The following is a 12,708-nucleotide window of genomic DNA, read 5'->3' as shown; positions in this document are numbered from 1 at the left end:
CTTAGGTTACAATTGCTGTGAAGAAACACAGGGATCAAAGCAACTTAGGGTAGAAAGGGTTTGTTTTGCTTAAGAATCCTGAATCATAGTCCATGAAGGGAAGCCAAGGCAAGACCTCAAACTGGGCAGGTCCCAAAGGTGATGCTGAGACCATGGAGGAGTGCTAACTTACCGCTTGTTCCTTGTGGCTTGCTCAGCTTGTTTTCTTATAGCACCCAGAACCACCAGCCCAGCACCATACACAATGGGCTGGGCCCTCCCACATCAATCACTAATTTAAAAAATGCCTACAGCTCTGCCTACAGCCTAATGTTATGGAGGCATTTTCTTAATGAGGTACCCTCCTTTCAGATGACTCTAGCTTGTGTTGACTTAAGAAGAGGGAGGACACCTTCTCTGTGACCACAGTCCCTCCCCTGAAAAAAAATTAAGCACTCATTTGGGAGTGGGACTAGGAGACTTTCTAAAGCTTCTCTGAGCTTTCACTGGCCAGGAGATGCTTGAGAATCAAGACTGAAGCATGCTACCCCTTCACGTTCCCCAGCATGGCTGTATGGCTTTCCGTTCTGCAGCTGCCCCCAGGCTGATAGAAGCAACTTGATAGAAAGGAAGGACTGTGTCCTTGGCAGTTGTGGTGAAGCAGGGACAACTGTCCACAAACAAGGTTGGGGGAGGGGGACCTGTTTTTGGCCTAGATGTAAGTCCTTTAGGTCTGTTCTATCTCTTCTACAGAACATCCTCTCTCCAATTCTGAACAAATCCCCATCAGACCTTCTGGGCCTGAGATGCTGGTGCCTCTCAAGCTCTGGGGATGGCTTCTGACTCAGCCTTAGCCAGAGTCACCTGTCTTCCAGTCCCAGTGACAAGTTCAAGAATGGGCAAATGACTCAGCCCCAGCCAATTAAACCCTTCAGTCTTCCCGTCACAACAATAAGGTCAAGCATGGGTGCTTAATTCAGTCATAGCCAAATTGGAAGCCTGTTTCCTGGCCACAATGGTAGGTTCGAGGAGTGACCTACACCCCGACAGGGATTGTGACGGTAGCCCTGAAGCTGCAGCTAGAGCTGCCTGGAAAGAGGCCTGGAACTCGAACTTATCTTCTTGAAAAGGACTTCTGGAACTCACTCTTATCTCTAGGGTGCTGAGGACTTAGGACTGATAAGATATCTTTTCCTCCAGTCAGTTAAAGGCCATCCTGAGACCTGGGTGGGCATCTACTCCTGACAGGAACTGCAAGGAGACATTCATTGCTCTTTTCACAGGGAAATGGCTGAAAGGCAGGGGCTGTTTTAGTAGGAGCTCACAGATTCTAAGTGTGATATGTAGAAGCCACCAACAAATGTGGCTTTCTCTTTAGTGAATTTTGATCGACATGGGTGAGCCTCATGCCAAGTCCTCTCCTACTTGGACACTAGCATTGGATTCTTGCATTGGAACTCTGCCTTTCAGTGTGGGTTCAGGCTCCATATCTCCAGGCACAGATGGTTCATAAGTAGCCATTCCAGGAAGTATTTAGCTTTGGAGTATGTCAGGTTCCAAGGGGATAGGGTGAAGGGCTTCTCTATTGGAAGGGGTAACAGGGTTACATGTGGGCAAGCAGACATAATCCCAAGTGATAGTTATGAAACGGCATGCTAGATGTGTATGATAGAACCACAGGAGGGACCCTGGCGACTGTGGTTTAGGGCAGGTCTGTAGCCTGCATCTGTTAACACGAGGCCTCCCACACAGCCCACTGACCACTGTCCCCCACCCAACCACCCCCTGCCTCACAGGGAGAAAAACAAATCTTTACATCTTTCTCCAACAAGTAGCAAATTACCAGAAGCAGACCAAATTACTATTATTTACTGAATAAAACAGACAGTTTTATTCAAGTATGGGAGAAAGCACAGTATTACTTATTTGACTGGAGCGAGATAAACCCCCTATTTCCCAGAGCAATTGTGAGATTTCATGTCTGATATTGTGACTCCTTAAGAATTCATCTAACAGGCTTTCTTCCCTCCATATGGTGTTTGCTGTCAGTATAGAAACACGGCTGATATAAACACAGGCACAGTAAACACGTGATTCTAACACAAGCTGTCAGGCTCTTCCAACTGCACAGAGGATCCCAGGAAAGAAAGCCACTTACTACCTGGTCAGGAAGGGACAAAAGAACTAGCAACCATCTTCCAGCCTCCAATAGAGGATCCATTTATTTATCCTTATCTGCAAAAGCCAAGATTCCTTTAGGAATGGATGACTCCGTGGGGGAGGGGCATGGACATGGGAATGGTCTGGGTGATGGGAGAAAGTGCAAGCCGAAGTTCTCAGCATGGCAAGAACAAAGTGAACAAATGCAGATGCTTCCTGCAAAATCCCAGCACTAGGGAGGCAGAGGCAGAGACAGATGGATCTTGTGACTTCAAGGCCAGTGTTCTACAAGGTGAAATTCTGTCTCAAAAATAAAAACTAAATGAAATTAAATGCATTTATGGAATCTTTAAATCTTAATCTATTATGAAATACTGGTCAATCCTCTGCTCCTTGGACACACAAACTAGGGATTTCTTATTCGTAGCAGTGGAGATTTGAGCAATGCAGTGGAAGTCTAGACACCAGCATTAAGGACAGGACAATTACGACAGTCTTCATTTACAGATACCAAAATGGCATATTATTTGTATTCTTGAGAAGCATGTAATTAAAGCAAAAATGATACATTTAAGGCATTTCCTAGGTGTTATTAAAAAATAATACGTTTTGAGTTAGAAAGATGGCCTTGTGGATAAAGTCTCTCTCTCTCTCTCTCTCTCTCTCTCTCTCTCTCTCTCTCTCTCTCTCTCTCTCTCTCTCTGTGTGTGTGTGTGTGTGTGTCTCCTCTTTCTCTGTCACTGTCCCTTTTCTATAAGTAAATAATAAATATAAATAAATAAAAAATATTATTTTCTATAAGTAAATAATAAATATAAATAAATAAAAAATAAGTACATGTAGATATGTATGGAAACAAAACCCAGGACAGCATACAGGGGTGCCTCTTCCAGGATGCAAACAAACTAATCATGATGGAGGAACATCCCTTTCCTCCAAGGTCAGTGACATTATTAAATATCATCTATTATGATGGTGTTTAAATTTTACCATTATTGTTGTCTTTTTTGAGAGAGAGAGAGAGACAGAGAGAGAGAGAGTCCCTCTGTAGACCATATTTGCTTGCAGAAAAATCACAGAAATTATACAGTGTAAAGAAAATGTAGGGAAATCAAAAAGAAAGAAAAACAAAAAAGAAAGAGATTTGCTGAGGTAAACGACAGGGCCTGCTGTGCTCCAGCACCTTCCTTCCCAAGTTAAGGGGAGCGTTTGCCACCTCGTGTTCATCTGAGGCAACAACTACTAATTAGGTTTGGGATTGCTGACCAGTGCCTGGCAGGAATACAGAGGGAGCCCCTCTCTCAGAGAAATGAATGCATAGCACAGCTATACATAAACACCAACAAAACTGAAAGAAACGGGGAATGCAGGGGCAGGGCGGGGCAGGGAGTAGGAAGGGGGCTGAGGGGTGGTGGGTGAGAAGTGGGAAAGAATTCTTTCAACAAGGCTACATTAGGAAGAGAGCCAGAGAGAGCCTGTCAAGCCTGTCTCCTTTTCTTTCTGCTTACCATAAAAAAGTAAAGGTTAGAGAGCCAATACTTGATTATTAGTAATAAACGACAACAATAATAAATAATTTAAAATACTTTTGAGATGCTCGCTGCTTTCATGGCAGCACTCAGGGGAAGTCCTGGGCCAGGAAGTGAGACTGTGTGTCTGCAGACCTGAGGGTAAAGATGGTGGGACAATCAAGAGGGCTTGCTGGCTTCCAGATAAAATTTAATCAAATTAAATTGTGAGGTAAAATCAAATAAGCCAAAATACATGTGGGCATAGAATTTCTTCAGAAAGGTAGCTGAGTTTGGAACTCAGCACGGGTGCTTCTGTTCCCTGTAGCTTCGGTGACCCAAAATTCTGGAATCATTACTTACATTCTGACAGACAAAAGCCTTTGTAGAACCTCATAGCCAGAGTTAATAACACACCTGGAAGTCCCTTAAGACTGCCTTGCTACTGTGTACTCAAACTGTTTGCTTAACCTGCCTTTAGGAGAATAATGTAGCAATAAGTATTACTCCCTTACATTTCCCATGTAACCAACTTTTAGAGCCTAAACTTGATGTAGAAGAAACTCAAAACAATAAAACTGATGTTACAAAGGACACATTGATGATTTGCTTAGGAGGCCTTAAGTCACACAAATGGAATTTAGCCAAAGGGGCTCTGCCTCAAAAACAAAACAAAACAAAACAAGGGTAAGTAGTCTGCTAACCAGGCCTGTTGAAGACAAGAGAAATTTAGGGTCCTAGAATGTAAATGTTTATTAACCTGGATTGTCCATCCGTTAGGTTCTATTCCCATACCAAAGATCCATACCCTTAACGGGCAGCTCACTGGGTAGCATGTGTGGGGTCACAACCATCAATAGTCCTTCCTCATCTGCCATTAAGTCCCCTGTGTTCTCATCAAGAAGAGCACAGTTCTGCCAGGTGGGGAAGATGAACCTAGGTAACAGCTATCAAAAAAGAACACTGGTACCTAAAATAATTCTGGCAATACAAAATATCTTTGCTGTGTAAATCTCCCATTTGCCTAAGTGGCCAGACTTGCAGTCTCCTGTCTCTGTTTAAATTGTTGAGTGTAACCTGGGGCCAGATTAAAAAGAGATTTAAGAATAACAACATATGTGGACTGTATAAGTCTAAGATGTATATGAGCTAATGAAATCTTTTGGGGGTTGACTCTTATCTGGGCATTAGCCCCAATGCACCAGGTGCCCAAGTAAAGAGTTGCCCTTCATTTCTAACTGTGTTGAGGGATTTCTCATTGAGAGGGTATGTTATTTCTGTAACAATATAATTAAATCTGTTTTATTAGAAAACGGGAACTGGAAACATCAGTTATCAATTATCCCACAGCATCTGGTGGAAACATACACAGGGCACTACTGAGTGGCTCTTAACAGGCTTGTGTTCAGTAACTTTGTAGATAGAAAATGACCTTGGGGGCTGGTGAGATGGCTCAGCGGTTAAGAGCACTGACTGCTCTTCTGGAGGTCATGAGCTCAAATCCCAGCAACCACATGGTGGCTCACAACTATCCGTAATGAGATCTGATGCCCCTTATGGGATGTCTGAAGACAACTACAGTGTACTTACATTTAATAAATAAATAAAAAACCTTTGGCTGGAGTGAGTAGGCGGGGCCAGAGACTTGAGTTGCTAAACATCACATTTTTTTCTTTATTTTTTCTTCCTTTTTTTGGTGTGTTTCTTTTCCGTTTTGGTATTATTTTTTAAGAGCCCTTACAGTGTGTTGAAATCCTTTTCAAAGCCTTTAAGTATTTGTATCTTTTCATTTTTGTGTGTTAGAGTAGTTACTTTATTCATTATTTCTTTTTACGTTTTAGTTCTCCATGTCTCATGCTTGATTGTGTGTTTGTTCGAGACAGAAGGCTGAGGTGTGGGAACAGCACCACATCTGTGGAGATGAGCTCGTGAGAAGCTTTGCTTATCCCAGAAAGCTTTTCTGCCTCTCTTTCCTTTGCAGTGCCCAGGGGTGGTTGGGAAGGAACGTTATGTCTTCACTGTTGGAAAACCGGCTGACAAAAATCACTTCAGGTCTCTGCTGTTTACAACACACACTCAGGCAAATGTGCTGGTTAAGAAAATAATGATTTCACGAGGCAGTGAGGGCATGTGCTCTTAATCCCAGCATCTGGGAGATCTCTGAATGAGAGGTCTTCTTAGTGAGTTCAGGCACAGTCAAGGCTAGACAAAAGAAACCCTAACCTGAAAAATAAAAACAAAAGAAAAGAAAGAAAGGAAAGAAAGGAAAAGGATGAAATAATGATGCCCAACTCACCACCATTGGTAGACAGAAGACAAAGGTGGACATACAATGTTTCACATTTGAGTTTTATTTATTTGCCTTTGGTTGTGATACAAAACTCCAAAAGGATCCATCTGTATTTTCTTTAATAGAAAAACTTGCATATATTATTTAATAAAAGGGCAATAGAATACATACAGCCTGTTCAGTGGATGCTTACCTTTCCCATTCTTAGATTTGCAAAATACATGTAGTTGTTCTTATATCTAAGAAAGGAAACTGGCTGATTTGGGCAGGCATTATTATTATTTTTAGTGACTAGGCTGCTCTCAGAATCAGCAGGAGCATTGGAGGACTGGTCACAAGGATGCAAAGCCATGAAATAAAGGAGAACCACTTAAAACATGACATTTGCTGTTTGTTTATTGACATCTGAAGCACTGCACTCTCACCATTATTCCTACAATTATGTGCTTATTAACTTCCATCATGACTAGGAAATTCTATTATGTTCCTTTCTTCTTCTTCTTCTTCTTCTTCTTCTTCTTCTTCTTCTTCTTCTTCTTCTTCTTCTTCTTCTTCTTCCTTCTTCTTCTTCTTCTTCTTCTTCTTCTTCTTCTTCTTCTTCTTCTTCTTCTTCTTCTTCTTCTTCTTCTTCTTCCTCTTCTTCTTCTTCTTTTTCCTATTAGAAATTGAATTCAGGCCAGGAAAGGTGTATTTCATTAATACATATAATTAATACTGTTAATCCCACTGACCACAAATTATGGCCAAATCAAAGCAAGCTTTATTTTGTGGAGGTGGGGGAGGGAGTATGCGTTAGGAGAAGCCTAGTGCAGTGATGCCAGCAAGAACACCTTGGAAGAAAAAAATCCCCCAAATCTGAAGAAACCTCTTCCTTTATCAAGGGCGTCTAAGACTTTTTCTGGAACTGTAACTTCAGAAACATTTTTTTTGTTTATTTGTTTGTTTTGTTTTGTTTTCAAATTTATTTGTTTTTTTTTTTTTTAACTTATTCACTTTACATTCCCCTCACTGCCCTTCTCACAGTCACCCCTTTCTACAGTCCTTCCCCTATCTCCTCCTCCCCGCCTCCTCTCAGTGGGAGGGGCCCCACTTCAAGTCTCTGTGAGGTGTTTTTATCAACCTCCCTAGCACCCCAGTCAGCTACTGTGCATCCTGTCCTTCTGACCACCCCAGAGAGGGAAGTTCTGTCAGAGCATCGGAAGAAACTGCAGAGGGTTTGGCAGTTCACAGCTCCCAGGTTTCAGCAGACGAACCAGAGAAGGAGGGGGCTTCACATTCTGAAGCCTGGTGATGCAGTTTTAGGCACATTCAGTGAACAATCACAAGGAGTTGGAAAGGAGGTGCCCTGCTTGGCCTGGAAGCTGTTTTCTTACCTTTTACTGGGGTGGCATTTTTAAAGTCAAAGCAAAGTGCTCTCTGCTGGCTTTGCTGGTTGAGTATTGTCTGAGTCGTGTCAGGATGCAGTCAATGACAGCATTTGGAATTGCTTTCAGAGAATGCTATCATCTGTGTGTGTGTGTGTGTGTGTGTGTGTGTGTGTGTGTGTGTGTGTGTGTGTGTGTGTTTACAACAGAAAGCAGGCAGTTTTGTACTCGCTGTGATGTGCTTGTCGTACATAGCAAGTGGCTTCTTGCTAGGTAAACAAGCCAGGAGATGGCAGTTTATGGAGGACTTCTGTTTGCTGTTCTTTCTCCTATCACCTTTCTTACCCCAGAACTTCCTTTTAGTCTCTGACTGGCTGAACATACATCTTATCCTAGCATTATCTAGTGTTTCCATAAAGCTGCCAACCTCTCTTGTACTGAACTAAATCTCCAAATTAATTTTTTAAAGGTGCTTAATTAAGAAAAAGGAATCAAATGCTCCCACACCCAGGAACGATGGGGAAAGAGCCAGGAGTCAACAAGTTAGTATTGGTCTTTATTGGCATGTCAAAGTACAGCAACATCATAGGAGAATGGTCTGAAGATATAATGCAGAGCCAAGAGTTTGGGGTTCTAAGACATGATGCCCTGAACCTTTCGGCTATGAGGAAGGCAGTTTACTGCTTGGGGGCTCTTTGGACTTCAGAAATGTCCTGTATTTGGCTAGAAACTGGCTTCCCAAAGTACTCAGCTCCTGCTGAAGTTCTTTCAGAGCTCCGTCTTGCTCCTGCTGCGACCCAAGCACGTGCTTCTTGTAATAGTTGGTGTACAAGTTCACCCAGTCATTAACTACAGTCATCATGTCTTCTTCAGAGATAAGAGGGTCATCAAAGACCTGGGGAAGGGGAGGGGAGAAGGGAGAGAGTTGGCAAGGAAGGATGTGGCCAGAGACGTGGAGTCCAGGATGGTCTCAGCTGCTCACATCCTCCTTGTTTTGGATTTGCATTCCCCGTTTCTAGATATTTGGATCAATGCCATCATTGCCTTATGGTTTCAAATGAACCTGCGCTGCCCTTCTAACACATACTCTCTCCATCTCTGACCTTGAAATAAAGAGCACTGCTTACCTGCTGATCCAACAGAACATTAAATTCCTTTATTCCTGTAGAGATCAGATCCTTATTGGTCTGAAAAGGGGCCATCTGCCAGGGGGAAAAAATGAACTTTATACTTTTCCCTCATGCCTCCCCTCTCTCACCATCGCCACCCCATCACCCCTGTTAAACATCCCTCATATCTGAGAGGGACACCCCTTTCTTTAAACCTTTCAAGTCCTGCTCTGCTCAGAAGTTACATTTTCACCACCTTGGGCTCACCTTCAAGTCCAACGGTGCTGTCTGCCTCACCCACACTCTTCGGGGTTTGTGTGTCCTCTGCTCTAGATGCAGGCAGAGTCAGGAGTTAGCTTAAGAAGGCAACGCCCTGCCTTGAGGTTCTGAGTGAGAATGATAGGTCTTTCTGGGGTGGAGAAGGTGGGTGGTGAGGCTTCCCTGGAGTTAGAAAGATAGACCTGGGGGCGGGGGAGGAAGAGAATAGATAAATGAAGACAGAAAATGTAAGAAACAAACCAGGACCATATGTTTGCCCTTTCCCTGACAACCCTACAACCAGTCTCAAAATTCTAAGGAAACTAACATTAGGTAACGGGCACTATCGCCCCATACAAAATGCAATGGCATTGTTTCTCCAACCCATAACTGCCATATTAATAACAGTTAGAAGCCAGGTTACAATCTCACATTAAGGAGGTAAAGGAAGAAGAGTCAAGTCAAAGGCCAGTCCCAGGCTACATCCAAACAAGACCTTGTTCTTAAAAGTTTATGCTACATGTATTCTTATATGCCAGACACTTTTTCAAGCATGTATTAAGTATTTATTATAAAAATCCTTTTAGAAAGTGGAGGATATGTTCATAATGGAGTCTTTTTTTCAATGAAGTTATATCTTTGCCTCAGTGGAGCAAAGGAATCTTTGAATACTTGCCACTGTCTCCAAATAATGTGCAAATATACTGGACTGGTGAGATAGCTCAGCGGCACTTGCTGCCAAGCTTGACGACCTAAGTTTAAGCCCCACGACCCACATAAGGTGTCCTTTGATATCCATATGTACACATACCACGGTGTGTATGCCTCTCTCTCTCTCTCTCTTCCTGTCCTCTCTGTCTTTCTCACACACATAAATACATAAATACGTAAAAATAGTATGTATCACTTGCCAAATCTGGCTTAGACTGTTACATGTAAGATCTGTTTAGCTTTCACCCTAACTCTTTCTGGTATGTAGTAATATTTTTTCCATTTATCAGATAGAAAAACTGAATGCCAGAGAAACAATTAACTTTACCAAGATCTCACAGCTATAAACCAGTGTTTCAAGTTAAGTTTCTTGAGTGAATTAATTTATTCACCGAAACTGGCTTGTAGTTTTTTATTCTTCCCAGAAACACAAATTTTTCATAAAAGTGCTAGTTTATCTCAGCCTCAGACATACTCTGTGTGGGGTCAGATATGGTGGCTTGAGTTGGAAGGTATTCCTAGCCACAGTTTGTGATGGAGCCAGTGGAATTCCTTGGGAATCCTAAGTTTACAGAGTGGAGTTGTTAACTGGAATCAAATGGCAGAGTGCCAAGAATGTGTTCAAGAATTCCAGGCTAAGGAACAACCATATTTTATTTCTAATTTGAAGAAAAAAATTAGATGCTTTTGGCAAATTCCTATTTTAGGGCCAGTTGCCTAAACTTGACGGGAAGTAGAATGGGACCAAAGAAAAGGGGATGAGCTCAGAGGGGGAGAGACCTTCTGGAGTGAACTCACAGAGCTCTCCCAGGAGAAGAAACTCCAGGACTTCCCCCACTTATGCTGTCTTCTGTCACAGTCCTGCAACCTCTTGATGTTCTTACCCCCAAGCCTCCTTAGGGGCCTTTTAGAAATAATATCCGAATGTGGGGAAAGCTGAAGGGAAAAGAATCACTTCTCAGGCTGTTAGTGAACCAAACTGTCTATTTATTACTTGAAAAAGTCAACCACTTGGGGACAAGTACTAGGGTGAAGAAAAGGGCTTGTTTGGAAAGCCAGAAACCCAAGGAGACAAAGGCTAATGCCAGTAAAACCTGGCAGGTGCTAGGAAAGGCTTTATAGAGACCAAAGCAGAACCACACGCAAGAGAGAGCTGACAGCCACGCAAGAGAGAGCTGACAGCCACGAGTAACAAAGATCTGACGGCTGAAGACATTTTAAAAACAACCTCTTAAAGACTGGTGTCTTCCTGGTACCATTCCAGTGGCCTTATTTGGTTTAGTTACTCTTAATTTTGATGTCTTTGGCCTTGGAAGGGAAGAGAAGTAAGCAAGTTTAAGTCAGATCAACCTTGTTCTAGACAAAATAGTTTTTAATGGTTAATATATCTGCATGCAGAGTTGGTCAGAAATGGTCTGAACCAGAGATTTAGATAGCAAAGGACAGAGAGACAGTGAAGGCCAAGACGATGCTGTTAGTGCATCTTGCTCTGGCTTCCCTTTAGTGCCCTAGCCTTTGTGTTCTCTAGTAAATGAAGTCAGGCGAGACACACAGAGTGTAGTGTAGAAAATAGAGTTTAATGCATAACAACAAGGGATGAGGTGAGCAGTGGCCAAAGAGACTACTGTGGAGAGCATGCTCTCAAGGGGTGGAATGGACAATGTCAGGGGGCCATTCGTGTTATGTGTTTGGAGAGGTCGTTACATGACAGCTCTGGATGACCACACAGTGCTTGGCTGGATGTGCTTCCTCGGTTCTAGCCTACTTCCACTCTTGGCAGCTTTTACTTCTCCTTAACAGGCTGTCTACTTCTCTCCTGTGCCTAATTTAAAAGGCATGATTTTCCTCCCTGTCTCCTCCTGGTAACTGCCAGGATTTCTACCTAACCTGTACTATTTCCCTCTTAAACTAATAAAACTGTCTCAAGATTCCTTTTTTTTTTTTTTTTTTTTTTTTTTTTGTTTGTTTGTTTCTCGAGACAGGGTTTCTCTGTGTATTCCTGGCTATCCTGGAACTTACTCTGTAGACCAGGCTAGCCTTGAACTCAGAAATCCACCTGCCTCTGCCTCCCAAGTGCTGGGATTAAAGGCGTGCGCCACCACTGCCTGGCTTTTCTAAACTATTTTATTAAAAAAAAATTTAGTGTGTGTGTGTGTGTGTGTGTGTGTGTGTGTGTGTGTGTGCTTATCCATGTTTGCCTGAAGAGGCCAGAAAGAGGGTGTCTGATCCCCTCAAGTTGGAGTTACAGGTGGTTTGAACTACCTGACAGAAGTGATGTCTTGGAAGAACTGGGAGTGTGTAACTAGTAAGCCTCTTAATCCCGTTATTAAAGAGCCTAAGAGGTTCCCATGGGAACTTCAGTTTCCCCAGTAACAAAATAACAACAAATATTGGCAAAGAACCCTTTTGCTGCTGGAGAGAATGTAAGCTGTGGCTGCTCTGAAAACCAAAAGGAAAAAATAGAACTGCCTTACGATTACAGCTCGGCCCGCAGGTCTACACCAAAGGACTCCACGTGTGTTTACTGCTGCAGTGTTCAGAACAGCTAAGAAACGGAAGCAGTCTGGATCTCCATCAGGCGACAACTGGGTCACAAAACGTGGAATTACAGTGACATTTTACTCAACCATAAAGAAAAGTAAAGTCATAACATTTGCAGGAAAATGAGTTTAAGACTTGTTTCAGAAAAACAAATGCCCTGTGTTTTCTTTCATATGCAAGTCCTAGATTTGGAATTTTGTGTGTGTGTGTGTGTGTGTGTGTGTGTGTGTGTGAGAGAGAGAGAGAGAGAGAGAGAGAGAGAGAGAGAGAGAGAGAGAGAGAGAGAGAGAGAGAGAGAGATCATGAAATTAGAAATGGGACCGTGAGGAGGGAAGAAGGGATCTTAAGGAAAGTAGGAAGACAGAAATCATGTGACATAAAAGCAGCCTGGGGTTGGGGCTGGGGCTGGGGGGTGAGTGGGTGTCTACAAAGGAGTCAGGCAAGAGAAGGTGGGGACAAGGGTGGTAATAGGAGCAACAGTAAGAAAATACACATTAGAACGCCATAATAAAGCTCATTAAGTCACAAGCTAATTTAAAATTTTTCAAAAACTGTATTGTCCTTGGCCTCACAGCCAAAAAAGGCACTGCGACCCAGAGAGGAATACTCTTCAGTTACACAGCTAAAAGTTTGAGATCTGAGTGGAGTCTCGATCGCCAACTATTTCCCCAGGAAGCCATCTTTCCCTCTTCTGATAATTGGAATTCGAAGTCTACAGGCCCCCATATTGCTCCTAAGGTCCAAAGAACGTTAGACAGGCCAGGTGCAGCCCTGGGATAGGTCTCAGG

General features: G+C 42.8%; 1 protein-coding gene across 1 annotated transcript; it reads right to left on the bottom strand.

Moving 5' to 3' along the window:
• Positions 1 to 7,836: 7,836 nt before the first annotated feature.
• Positions 7,837 to 11,984, bottom strand: Ahsp (alpha hemoglobin stabilizing protein). The gene is made up of 4 exons (XM_034508113.2): positions 11,854 to 11,984; positions 8,678 to 8,871; positions 8,429 to 8,503; positions 7,837 to 8,196 (listed from the first exon to the last, which is right to left on the bottom strand). The coding sequence occupies exons 3-4, from the start codon at positions 8,501 to 8,503 to the stop codon at positions 7,963 to 7,965; spliced, it is 309 nt and encodes a 102-aa protein (XP_034364004.1). The 5' UTR covers positions 8,678 to 8,871; positions 11,854 to 11,984; the 3' UTR covers positions 7,837 to 7,962.
• Between the last annotated feature and the right edge of the window lie 724 nt (positions 11,985 to 12,708).

Source organism: Arvicanthis niloticus, chromosome 1, assembly GCF_011762505.2.
Source record: "Arvicanthis niloticus isolate mArvNil1 chromosome 1, mArvNil1.pat.X, whole genome shotgun sequence".
NCBI classification, from domain to species: domain Eukaryota; kingdom Metazoa; phylum Chordata; class Mammalia; order Rodentia; family Muridae; genus Arvicanthis; species Arvicanthis niloticus.
This window is presented reverse-complemented; position numbering and strand designations above follow the sequence as displayed.